The following is a 13965-nucleotide window of genomic DNA, read 5'->3' as shown; positions in this document are numbered from 1 at the left end:
AGCCAAGGCTCTTGTCCAGTGTCTCCCCTTTACAGTTCCCTTCTTGTGCTTCCTCTACTTGTTCTTCTGATCCACAGGTGACAAACGGCTCTCGTGTGTGTGTGTGTGTGTGTGTGTGTGTGTGTGTATGCGTGTATAAATCTTTTTTTACATTGGGGTTCCCTGCATTCTTTCCACTTTTGCCAGTCACCCTTTTTATAAATAGATGCTCCTCAAATCATCCCTATGTGTGTGTGTGTGTGTGTGTGTGTGTGTGTGTGTATGTGTGTGTGTATGTGTGTGCCATCTGTCATTCTCTGCTGTCTATACCTAGATCAGGGACCCAGGTTTTAAGGAGTTTACTACCAAACTGGAGTTGATATTGTATGAGCTCTAAAATACTTTTGCATCTAGGTTTATCCTTTCTTTGAATACCACCTCTCATTGGGAGATCATTACCTCTTGAAATGCCCTATTTTATGAGCAGATGGATTCAACTTGGGAAAATTATTCCCTATTTTGCACCGAGTCTGACCTCTCTGGACACCTGTTCTTTCTGCGTGGCTATAGGAATAACCACAATTGAATTTGATGCCAGGTCCTGTGAAAAATGGAGCAAGAGGCCTGGAAAAATTAATCTTCAAGATATTTAATGTTTAACCTAGAGCTTTTCGTGTGATTAGAATAGAATGACAACATTGAGATGCATATGTGTTGAGAAAACCCAGAGAGACCATGTTGACTTTTTAGAAATATTTGAATAACTGTTATATGCAAGAAGCATTAGTCATATTTTTAGATTTCTAATGAAATGTCTAATACCTATCAGTTAAAATTTAAGGGAGGTAGATTTCTAATCCATAAAAGAAGAACTCCTTAACCTTTCAGTTCCCTGGTGAGGAATCCAAGTCTCCATCCTTTGATATAATTCAGGGGGAGACGGTATTCCACAGTGGGGCTGTTGGAAAGGGAATCCAGACACTGAAATGCAACTCAGGTCTTCATAAGAACAGCAGCTTCCAAGCATGGAGTGCTCCCCATGTGCCAGGCACTGTGCTCTGTGTGTTTTACGAACCATCTCACTTATTACAATGCTGTAAAGTTAGTTCGCCACAGTGTACAGAGGAAGGGTTCAGGTTTCAAAGAGATGAAAGAACTTGCCCTGGGTCATGCAGCTGGCAGGCAGCAGAGGTAGGATACAAACCAACATCTGCCTGATGTCAAAGTCAAGAGTTTTGCCCTCCGGTGGTTGGTGTCAGAATCACCTGGGAACTGGGTGGCCATACAGAGGTCCAGGCTCTACCCTACATTCATGAGCCTGAGCCTCTGTGTACTTTTTCTCAGGTGACTGAGAGGCCAGACCAGCCTGGCCTCTTCCTCCTCTAAAGGAGAGTAGAGGTGGCATCGTACAAGTCTCACTGACTTTGTGCGCATGGTTTGGATAAGGAGGCATGTGTTCATGCTTCTATGACATGGAATCTACTAGTTGTTATGGAGGACTTAGCTCTATTCCACCTTGACAGTGGAGGGCCTGTCTTAGCTTTATTTCTGGAAAATAAGCCAAGCGTGATAGTAGAGGATGGCAGGCAAGGAAGGAGAGTAATCTATCTTTCCAATGCTTTGTTTCAACTGGCACCATCTGACTGTGATTTTTTCCCTTGCACATGTCCCAAAGGAAGCTGGCCAAGAAGCAGAAGGAGACACAGAGTGGAGCCCAGAGGGAGATGGGGCCTGTGGCCTCTGCGGACAAACCCACCACCAAGCTCAGTGCCAGTCGCAATGACGAAGGCTTCGCCTCCAGTTCTCAGGACGTTAACGGATTCAGTAAGTTGAGTCCACTAAGGGAAAGGTGATATCTAGGTCCGGCATGAGCCTGGTACTTCTGCTGTGGACCCCTCACAGTGCTCAGGTACTGTGAGACCCAGGGTCAGGATGCTTCCCTGGGATGGTCCAGGAGGAAGGTTCTCCCCTGCAGAGCCCTGGGGCAGCCCCTTCCAAGGAGAAATGGAGTATTTAAGAATATACCCCAAAGTAGAAAGAAATGGGACCAAGTCATCCTAACTGCTTGTGGGCCTAAATAGAGATGGGTTAAAAATGATAATAGTAAAAAAGGAGGAGGAGGAGGAGGAGGAAGAGGAGGAAGATGAGGAGGAGGAGGAAGAGGAGGAAGAGGAGGAAGATGAGGAGGAGGGGCCCTTAAAGAGAAAAATATGCCACTATGAACTGAATTTTTAAATTTTCAAACTGTTTCACACATATGGGGTGTAAGGTAAGTGAGTCATGAACTATTACTGTCCTTGTTCTGGATGCTCAGGAAAGGGAGGCTTAGAAACTGTCTCTCCAAAGTCCCTTGGCTGATATCAAGTCCAGACTGGAAGACAGACCTCTCAAGCCATGGCCACTTCCAAGCCTTAGCCAACAGTGACATGTGACATCTTGTCAAGATTGAGTCCTCATGCAAAGCTAACAAAGGACTCCAAGCTAATCTAGGTGGTTAAGACTTCATGGTCAGCCCTATCCAAAGGAGAGCTCCAGGACTCTTGACCTATCAGGCTGGTGTGGTGATCAGACGGTGGCATTCGCTCTTATCTTCCAACCATGCTGTAAGCTTGTTCTTTCCTAGATCTAATACGCTAGTTACCCCAACCTCTGCTCCAAATAGGGGGATGCAGGAAATCTAAAAGGATATTTATCAGGGACAAAATTCCTCCATATATTATATAAATTGCAGGTGGAAGAAATCCCAACTTGCAAAAATCACCTTGGGTATGGTCCATTTGGGATGATGTAGATCTAGGAGAAGATGATGGAAGAAAGAAAACAAATGTTTATTTGCCACCTTCTACACTTGCAGCCACTCTGTCTCATTTCATTCTCACCACAGTCTTGTAAGATACGTGTTATTATTGTACCCATTTTATAGGTAAGGCCTCTAAAGCCAAATGTGTTTGGTTCAACTGCCCACAGACACACAGCTTGTCCTGGATGGACCCAGGTCTGACCCATGATTCCTAAGCTCAAGGGCAGCACAAACTCCACCTGGGGAGATTTCCAAAATACATGCACATGGTCTCCACCCTCATCCACTGAATCGAAATCTTGGGAATACAAGGGCAGGGACTGAAGGCTAAAGATTTTGTAAAGCCCTTCAAATGGTTCATTTTTCAGCATTTGCACTTTTGTTCTCTCTCTCTCTCTCTCTCTCTCTCTCTCTCTCTCTCTCTCTCTCTCCAATTATCTGAACAATTTAGAAGTTCACTTCAGACATAACACTTCACCTGTAGAGAACTCAACAAGTTTCCTAAGAATTGGGATACTCTTCAACACAACCACCATAACAGTATCTTAACCAACAAGGGAAACTTGATTCAATGATATCCAATATACCTACCCAGAGTCAAATTCTCTCAATGTCCCCAAATCTTCTTTATTGTTGTTCATTGTAATTCAGGCTCCAATCCAAGGTGCTCACACTGTGTTTGATTTTCTTGTCTCTTTATCTCCTTTGCCTATAGAATAGACATCTAAACTTTTTTTTCCCCCCAGGATATTGACATTTGTTTTCAAAGCCTAGGGGCAGTTTTCTCATAAAATGGTCTCCAATCCAGATTTGTCTGATTTTTCCATCATGGTAACTTTCAGGTTAAACATTTGGGTAAAAACACTACATATGCGATGCTGTGTACTTCCCTTTGGATCATACCAATAGACACACGATATCACTTTGCCGGTTATTGACGATGCTAAGTTTGAGCACGTCTTAAAGATGGGTAATGGCTTTTAAAGACAAAGCCTAAGAGTCTACTGATTATTTTATGAGCAAATATTTAACTTTTGCTTTCCTTGGAGGTCAGAGAAAATCTGTGGTCTGCTTATCCAAGCAACCAGTCCTTTTTCTGTCTTCAATCCAGGTGATTCACACATTTCCTAGGGCCTGGGAAAGGGGATTTTGATGTAGACCAGGAAGGGCAGAGAAGGGGCCATCAAATAAATGAGGTTGGGTTTTGAAGAAAAGCCCATCCCAAGCTCACTGAGGCTCCACTGTACTGGACCGGCTCTGGCTCTCCTGCTTCTGGCCCAAAGGTCAAGAAGTTTGTTTGAAGAATAGCTGATTAAAAACACTGACCAACTATCACGTATTTATGCTAAACCTTTCCTATACAACCAGCCTCTGCGCACACTCTTTTCCTTTTGTGGAATTGCCATGGGAGGACTTTGAATGACAGAGATTATGGTCAGAGATGTATGTCGATCATTTTGGCTCTAAAATTATAGGCATTTGGTCTCAAGCTTTCTGATCTTAAATGAAAACAACCTGGGTGACTAATTTCTCGGGATTCAAAGGGAAATATCACCACTGTTTTCACCATGCACCAAAACTTAGACCCTTAAAATGAAAACACCCAAGATGGAGATAAATTAGCTAACCAGAAAGGAAGAAGAAAAATATCCAGTGGGACCTAATTAGAGAGCTTAAAGGCCAGGGACAATCTTTCCAAATGATTAGATATCTATATGTGCACATTTTATGTTTAAAACGCACACACATATACGTCTGTGTACAAACACACAGACATGTATACACAACCATATTATGTTTATATATGTTCTTTCATTTTAATAATGTTACTTTTTAAAAATCAAAAAAAATAATTTTGTTTTTTTATATACTCGATTAATATGAAATGAAAATTTGCATGTATTTGAATCACTGAATATGTTAGAACCCTCTGTATGTATTTGGTATCTTCAACTGCAGCTATAAACCCACCCTGGGGATTTTTTTCAATGCCCTCAAGTGCATCAGGTAGCTTTTTAAATGCCCTGTGGAACCACTGGGATGAGATTTGAGGGAGGGAAAAAAAAGTAAGTAATGCTTACACTGGAGATGTAGAAATTGCTTCTGAAATCACCCTGATGTATGTAAAATTGAATCTATTTTTGTGACATTAGGGAAGTGACTGTCTGGCTTCTGCATCAGCATCTTTAAGAGGCCTTGAGATTATGTGCAAATGTTGCGCATCACTGAGAGGTAGGGCCCAGGCAGGGTTGCTGCATCGGAAAAGAATATAAAAGAACGTGCTTTGAGCAATTAGTTCATTATTGGACAGGTAGGCCCTTGCCTAATTCAAATTCTGCCTTTTCCTGCACAGGTTCATTTTCTGGGGTTTTCTATTCCAAGTGACTGCTAAGTTGGGTGACATGTATTCAATCAAGGATCCCAGTATTGTGTAGGGACGATAACCTCTGGGCCTCAAGGGTGACAGAAGCTTTGTCTGGTAGGAGCTGTTGCTGTGGAGAGCTTTGGCATTCTTTAAAAAGGAGTGTATGTCACATTTCAAGGACAAACAATGTGCATTGTTTTCGAGTTAAAGAAATGCTAGCTTTTATTAAGTAATCTCATTTGATCCTACAGCCCTGTGTACTTTTTTATTCCTCCCTCTGATCTTCTGTTCCCTGGAAACAGTTTCTGGGTCTTTCTCTGGGTACTCTCCTTATTTATCTGGGCTTAAGTCTTCTTCTTTATCTCTTGTATTCACATGTCATCTTCTCCTTATTCATTTTCAGTCCAAACAAAACTGCTTCAGAACAAATCCCTGTTGAATCCTCTAACACCTTAGCTGTCTGCCCTTCTCAGACTGCGTGTGACCGACTCCCTTGTTGGCTGGGTACCATTAGTTAACGGTCTTTATTTTTATGCTCCCACTTTATTGAATCTTTCACCATCGGATGTGCAAAGGCAAGCCATCTCCACACATCCCAGACGTGGAGCCTTCAAACGCCCTGCTGAGTCAGGAAGCAGGCATGAATGGGGGAGGAGGCCTTAGAGGTGGGATTCAATGGCCATTTCCTCAGTGCTTTATACCTGGCTGCCAAAGGCTGTGAGTCCTGGGGCAGTTTGAGGAGAGTAGTTTCAGAGATAAATAAGTTGGAGCATTGTCTCACAGAAAATAGATTTTTCTGTTTACAAGTTCATCATAGTTTACATCCTTCTGCAAGACACATAAGCAACAGATCCTTATGCCTGTGTTGTAAAATGGCTTGTAGGGTGATTTTTACCCCCATTCTGCAGATGAGGAAACTGAGGTTCAGAGGGACTCCCCAGTCCATATCACACAGGTATTTGACAAGTCATGATGAAGATCCATTTTTCCTGACATCAGAGGCTCTCCAGCTAGTTCTGCAAAGAACTGGAGGAAATATCCAAAAGGGGGACCTGAATAAAACAATAGAGGGGAATTGAATAACGAGGATCAGGAAAATATAAATGAAAACAATAAGATCAAGACAAGGATACATTAAAATGTAATTATATTATAATTGAGTCTCAATATGCAAGCTGGTAACTTTCAAATTCCAATTTGGCTCTGAGCTTTTTGTACCAAAAACTCTAAGAGGAGGATAAATTATATTGGATACCACTATGAGCCAAATCTTCTGCTTTATATAAATTATATTCTTCAACTTTCTAGTAACCCTATAAGTTAGATATTATTCCCATTCTGAAAATGAGGAAACTGGATTTCAGGGAACCCAAATAAATAAGCCCCAAATCACACAGTACAGAAATAGCAGAGATGACGTTACAAACTGAATAGGGTTATCTGACCCCAGATCTGGAGTTCCTGGTTCTGTGCCATGAATAGTCACCAAGCACTCACCAGTGTCACTGAGGGAAGTCTGAGGGTCATGAGAAAGGAGAAGTCCAGTGCCCTCCCCATGGGTCAGCTGCCTCCACAGCTCTGTTCTGCATGGAGCCCTGGAACTGGGTACCCCCAACGAGCTAGAATATAAGAAAGGTGCTGGGCTCTGTGATAAGCACCTCAAATAGGCATCTCAGTGTATCCCCCAGAGTCTACATGATTCCTACCAAACCCATTAGACAGTTAACTAATGCTCTCAGATATTCAGAGAGCCTCCTGAAGCTGTATAAAGAGGCCTGGACCCCAAGACAGACGCTCTCCTCTCAAAACCAAACATCTCTGTCTTTTCTCCAAACTTCAGCAATCATTCCACCATGAAATTGGGTGAAGGAGAAGAGATGTCAAAGTGACATGGCTGGCGGGGAGAACAGCGCTTCTTCCTAGGTCCTCTCTTCACCCAAGCTCCCACTGCAGGAGGCACCTGCCCAGTGGATACTCTCAGGAGCTCTTAGGAAAGTGGTGGTGCCATCCTCAGGCCTTCCTAACCTGGACCAACCCCTTGGGAGTTGCAGAAAGATGAACGAATGGTCCCTGCCAACGGAGATCTCACAGCTGGGCAGGGGAGATGTAGGGTCCCACTAAGGAGCATCTTTGTTGTATTATTTGTGCAGTAGCCATCTGCACAAAAAGCCACAGGACCTTTCCCCTGACTTTGTGACCAAATTACACCTCCTGGTGAGCACGCAGTAACCTTAGGAGACAGTTGCTGCCAAAGACGGAGTGGGCCCTGAAAACCAAGGCCCCTGGCTGTCCTTCACTATACAGATTTCATGAAAGGGTTTATTTTGGAGGCAGGTCAGGGAATGTCCAGCTCATTACCCTCATGGGACAGTTCAGCAGAGATGAGGAAGAGAGAAGGAGGCACCAAGCAAAATCCAGCAGGAATATTTTAGGATCATGTTATGTAACCAAAGCAATTCACATAGGGAAGACAGACTAGGAATTTAAAGATGAAGTGAGGGTTGCTGGGGTTGTGGTAAACTTCTTGGGTGGTTTCTCTATCTGGTTCACTTCCAGTGAGGGCACCGACACTAGAGAAATACGTCTTAATCTTCTGGAATACTGTTGACTCTATGATGTGTGATGTTGATGATTACTCTGTTTTAGGGGGATCTTCCCTTGGTTATCATTTTCCTACACACTTTTCACATATTATTTCTGCTATTCAAACCAGAGCAGCCAGGTAGGGATTATTATCCTGATGTTATAGATGACATCATTGCTACCCCCAAGGTTAAGGCTAAAATCCTAAGCACAATCTCTTGGGCTCTCCATGGTTTCTGACCATTTCTCTCCATACTCTGACCATTTCTCAGGTCTCTGGTCCATCAAATACTAATTGCCCATTTGTTTGAATATATGAATGAATGAATGAATAATAGAGTTGGAATTCACATTAAGATCTCCGAAGCTTACATCTGGTTCCAACTCTTCTCATAGTGAGTCCTGTCTCCCATTGAGCTGAATTCTGTTCCAAGGTAACTTTAATGCATTTGATTGTTTTTGCACTCAAGCATGTATCAGTCAACAACCATGTTTTGGCCTTTGTCTGCCCTCTGGTGTCACACAGAGTAATGGAATCAGCCTTTCTCTTCCTGCAAGACCCACCCTGACCCCAGCTATTTAACTGCATAACTGAGGCCACCTGTATGCACAGGTCCTTTCTTGAGGCTAAATAGCTCCCATATCAGCCATCAGCCTTTCTCAGAAAACATTTCTGGTTTTCAATCTGCTCAAAATCCCAGTTAGGACTGCCTTGTTCAGTTCCAGTGAAGATGATTTGGGGATCCAAGTAACATTTCATCTATGCTGTTTCTTCTTGTTAGATCCAAGCCTACCATTTTATTTATTTCCAATCACGTCAGGCAACGGCCTCATTTAATCCTCCCAGTTTACAGTTTCAAAGTGTAATAATAACTATTCATATTTATGATACTTGCTAATCATCAATCAAGCATTAATGATATGCCCATTTCCATACTGAATGTTTTATACGCATCTTTATCACATTGGTATTTGGGGAAGATTAAATAAGTGTCGTGATTATCTCTGATAATTTAAAGGTGAGGAAACTGAGGCTTAAAAATAGTAAGGAACTTGTCTAAGGTTTCTTAGCTTTAAATAGCAGAGCTGGACCTCAAACCTGAGTCTAAACCCAGCCAAGCCCCATCCTGCCTTCTGAAAGGTAGATGTTATTGTCTCATAAATACAGAAACTTTACTCCACAGATGTTGAGTCATCTGCTTAAAACAATCATCCTCAAAGCAAAGTCTTCAAATGAATAGTACTAGCATCACCTGGAGACAAGTTGGAAGCAAATTTTCAGGCCCCACCTCAGAACTATAAGACCCAAACCTCTGGGAAGAGAACATGAGAGTTTTGATAAATCTTACAGGTGGCTTCAAATGCATGTTCAAATTTGAAAATCACCGGCTCAAAAGAAAACCAAGGACTGTCTGACTCCAAACCCCTTTTTTCCTGGGCTAAGCTGTCTCTGATAATAGCGAGTTGCAGACGCTCTGAGGAGAGGGCTCTAACCGCCCCCTTCCCAGGGAGGATGCTCCAAAGGACAACCAGGCTTCTGGTCCTGAAGGCTACTAGTGCCCATCAATCGGTATGAGGCCACCAGAGTTCCCTCGCAAGCCACCTCAGAGATTTTTCTCTCCTTTTGTCTGAACAGTGAACAATCTGAGAGCCAGAATAAAAAAGAGTGGAAATTGACAAGGAAATGCAGTGAGTCACCAAGTGAAACCAAGAGCTCAGTAGAGCATCGTGCCGAGGAATGAAAAATAAAGCAAAAGTTCTGTTTGTAGGAGCAATTATATTTTCCAGGATTAAATTGAATCTAGGAGAATTGAATGTTACAATTTTGCCACCTTCTGCTTTATTGAATATTGTACAGGAATTATTGAATATTTTGCTATCATCCACTTGACTGACAGATTAAAGGATGCACTTATTAAACTCATAGCAATCCAAAATGGAATGGAATGTTTCACACCGTGGAAGTGCAAAATATAGATTTAGGTAACCTTTGAGAAAGGAGGCAAATTGTCTAGTACAAATGCTAAGGAGTTAAATTAAGACACGTTTCAGTGAAGCATATTTGACTCAAAAAGGGATAATAATTATGATATAGTCAAGATTAAAAACCAAATGTCACCTGATCCAGCCTCCTCACCTTAAAAATGAAGACATGAGTCCCAGAGAGTTTTCTCAAGAATCACTCACTCCTCATGTCATTAATGAAATCAGGGTTAGATTTGGAGTTATGGCCATTCTAGTCTTTGTTTCATGATCTCCTTCAAAGGAATGAAATACTGTACATACTGTATAGTCAATAGCAGTTTGTCATGTAGTAATTTCTGTGGATCCCCCAATCTGGATTTCTGCACAAATAGAACTTTCTCAAATTGAATTATACTTTTCATCTCCTCGTTATGGGAATAGCCGAGGTGTTCCTTTAAATATTCATTGAATGTCGACCGTATGGGAAGTATTGTAGGGATTGTAAAGATAAATAAGACACGGTCTCTGCCTTCAAGGATATGACTCTCCTCCAGGAGGAGACCTGTAAGTGGATTAGTTTCAATCAATGTGATAAGTGATGGAGAAAAGGCGTGTATAGCGTTCTGGGAACACTGATCAGAGGCTCAGCAAGTGATTAATTCTGCCTAAGTGAGTTAGAGAATACTATGTAGGGAGATGGGTTTTGATTTAAAGGGAATGCAAGGGGAGGCTTGTCCCAGGTAAAAGGGGCAGCACCTTGGAAGTGTAAGGAACACTGGGTGCTAGCAAGTGGGTTCAGAGCCTGGGAAGTGTAAGGAACAGAGTGGGTGCTAGCAAGTGGGTTCAGAGCTGGAAACTGCCTCACATCTGTGGCCAACTCGAAGTCATTTTCCAAAAAAAAAAAAAAAAAAGATTAACCTACCTGAAATTTAGAGTGAAATCAGTTCTAGGTGTTCTTATGTTTTGTTGGAACCTGGCCTCGTATACTCTTTGAATCATAACAGATTCATTTTTTGCATTGTAGAGAGAACGTTTTATCAGATACAGACCTTCACTTTCATTGTATGCTGGCTCAGCCATTCCCTCTCAATACCCTTTGAAAAGGACTCAGTAAAGAGACAAAGCTGAAGTTGCTTTTGACAATTTGTGCTAGGCCACTGCATCTTGAGAAGAAAATAGAATTATTTTCTACACCTCACAGGTGGTCCTGAATTATAACAGGGCACTTAGGAAGTGCTTGTTAAAGTAATCAAGGATGAGGAAGAGATGCGGCAAATGTAAATAAGTAGTTGCTAGGTAGCAGAATAAACCAAGCCTACAGACCATTTTTCTCCTCTCAGCTCAAAGCTATAGCCTTGATAACTTAAAAACACAGATTATTCTACTAGCTACCGTTTTGTCAGTAATTACTGGACGAAGTAATTACATACCTCATTTCACTTAATATTCTCAACAACTGTGTGACACAAGGAAACTGAGGCTTGGAGAATTTACGTAATTTTCTCAAGGTCTAGGAAGAAACCAAGTCTGGGTTGGAACCAGGGATTCTATGGTTGACCTATCAGTAGTTTGTCCTCTTTAGAACACTTTCTTTGCTTGACATTGTTTCTCGCTTTCTTCCCCAAACATTTCTTCTCATTCTTCTTGACTGATTTCTCTTTTGTTCCCAGCCTCTAACTATGGAAGCACCTTAGGCCTCAATCCTGAACTGAATCTTTTCTGCTTATACTCTAGATGAGTGGTGATGAAACAAAGAGGCCAGATTTGAAGCAGAAGAGGGGAGTTTAAAACTCAGCAGCTCACATGGAGGTACTATTGAGTCATTGAAAAGATGTCAGGTAGGCAGTGGATCTGTGGACTGGGAGCTCAGCAGAGGAGTCTAGTCTGGGGAGGTAAACATTTGGCACATCTTGTACACAAAGTGATTGAAGATGTTGCCATGAATAGGGACACTAAGGCCCACACATTGCCCATAGCCACTGCATAAGTCAATGAATAAACAAGAACTTCCAACCAAGATTTGCATGTAAGAGTCCCTCCAAAAAAAAAAAAGCAGTTGATTACAGCTGAGGGCATAATGTTAAAACAGGGGACTAGGCAAAGGGCTGTGTAAATGTGATGCACAAGTGTTAGAACCTTCTGGAAATCCACCTTGATCCTGGGGTGGAATTCAGTGAAGGAGCTAATGGATTAGGTCAGGTTGTCCTATGTTTGTCTAACCATCTTGGGTTGTAATAGGATCTCCGCATTCCCAGGAGAATATTCTGACAACACTTAAAATTTGGCTTACATATTAGTGGTTGAGAGCAGATCTATATGCCTTAGAAAGTCAATGAAAGAAATACTGTTACCTTAGATTAGGTAGAGGGAAGTGATGGGAGGGGAGGAGAGGGGATGTGGGGATAGAAAAGATAGTAGAATGAAACAGACATTATTACTGTATTTATAAGTGTGGCTATGATTCTGCAACTTGTACAATCAGAAAAAAATGAGAAATTATATCCCATCTATGTATGATATACCAAAGTAAATGCATTCTACTGTCATGTACAACTAATTAAAACGAATACAAAATTTTTATAAAAGAAAGTCAATGAAAGAGCCATCAGGTTGACTCTCACCAAGATTAAAAAGTAACATTTGAGGAAATGGAAGCAAAGGGTGAGGCAGGCAGCACCCTGTTTACTGCATTACCATCTCCACTCTTTGGTCTCCTACATATTTGTGAAGAGGATGTCATGGTGTTTATTATCAGACAACTCTCACTGGGATGCTGTCCACGAGGTTGAGACTGGCCTCCAGAGAAGACATGTGTCAGGTGAACAGGAGACTCCACCAACCAAAATGGTAACTGGGTGGCATGAGCAAGAAATGGCAGTTCTACTCTCACAAAGCCCTTGTGTTAGGGAACTCAGGACAGGAAGCAGTGGTAGGCTTGGTATTTCCAGTTCACGTATGTGCATAAGCTGCCAAGAAAATGATGTCTAGTGAGGAGAGGCTGTCCTGGCCCATTAACCATATGACCCATCTCTGTTAAGAGGATTTGCTTTTCACCTTCCCAACAATCTGAGTTGACTTTCTAATTACATGAAAGCTGGAAATGAAATAAAATTTCATTTTTCATTTTCCCTTAATAGCAAGGATATATTCTGCAGGCATATAGCACAGATTAATCTTGACAAGTTCCTCTGTCTCACCTCCCGTATCCAACTCAACACTGAGTTTTAGTTGTTTGCTATCTTCAATATCTAGAAACCATGCACTTCCAACTACCTCATCCTTCAAAGTACTCATCCTCTCTAACCTCAATGAGATCCCTAGCCCCCAAACAATCCTCATATCCATCTCTGTCATACCCTCGCACATTTTTAATAAGAGGTGGGGAGTACTTATCAAGGTAAAACTTAAGATAAAGGCCAAAGTATCTGTTCTTACTTTACATACAGAGCTGTTCACAGCTCCCAGGTTTTCACATCTCCCTGAACCATTCTCTGTGATCCAGCCATACTCTCTCCTTCTCTCAGATATTAACCTTTCCAAAGTCCTATCACATGACCTTTGTCCATTCCATTGCTCTACCTAGAGAAGGAGTGAGCAACTACAGCCTATAGGTCAAACCCAGCCCGCTGTGTTGGTTGATGTAGAGTTTAATTGGAACACAGCCACACTTATTTGTTTACATATTTCTATGGCTACTGATGTGCTACAATGGTAGAATTGAGCATTGTCACAGAGATCTAAAATGTTTACCTGGTCCTTTTCATAAATGTTTTCCAAATCTTCACCTAGAGCACTGACTGGCTATATCCATACTTTTCCTCTATTTGACACTTTAGATCTCAGTTTGTGCATTTATTCCTTTCCTGACCTGACCCTCTTCTCCCATAATAAGATTGGTTTCTTTTTTAGATGCTATAACAGGATTGTGTTCCTTCATTTTTAGCTAAGCACTGACCTAAGTTTCTAAATGCATTTGTTTAAGATCTGAATCTTCTATTATATGGCAAGCTCCCAGAGGGGAATATCATTTATGGTTTGTTACTACCGTATCCTAGTAGGCAGCAAATGTAAGGAACAGAATAGATACCCAAAACCCTTTTTGATGGATGGAGAGATAAAGTAAGGCTCTGGATAGAAATTCTATATACTCAGATAAAATCAAAAGGAATACTTAGGAATCTTGATATTGTTGATTACACACACACAGCTATCCTGTTGTGAACATCCAGAACTGGATGGAGGCAGAAAAAATAATCCAGGTATGATCCTTTGC

The 13965-nt window shown here is 41.7% G+C and overlaps 1 protein-coding gene across 4 annotated transcripts in view; it reads left to right on the top strand.

Moving 5' to 3' along the window:
- Ptprt (protein tyrosine phosphatase receptor type T) overlaps positions 1–13965 on the top strand; it is a 1029624-nt gene that overhangs the window by 908939 nt on the left and 106720 nt on the right. For 2 of the 4 annotated variants that reach the window (XM_078051815.1, XM_078051817.1), the window contains exon 17: positions 1648–1803. In XM_078051815.1, coding sequence (XP_077907941.1) covers positions 1648–1803 — 156 coding nt within the window. The remainder of the gene's footprint in view (positions 1–1647; positions 1804–13965) is intronic. The other 2 variants (XM_078051813.1, XM_078051814.1) reach the window with 1 other exon arrangement.

Source organism: Ictidomys tridecemlineatus, chromosome 5 (assembly GCF_052094955.1).
Source record: "Ictidomys tridecemlineatus isolate mIctTri1 chromosome 5, mIctTri1.hap1, whole genome shotgun sequence".
In the NCBI taxonomy this organism is placed as follows: Eukaryota; Metazoa; Chordata; class Mammalia; order Rodentia; family Sciuridae; genus Ictidomys; species Ictidomys tridecemlineatus.
This window is presented reverse-complemented; position numbering and strand designations above follow the sequence as displayed.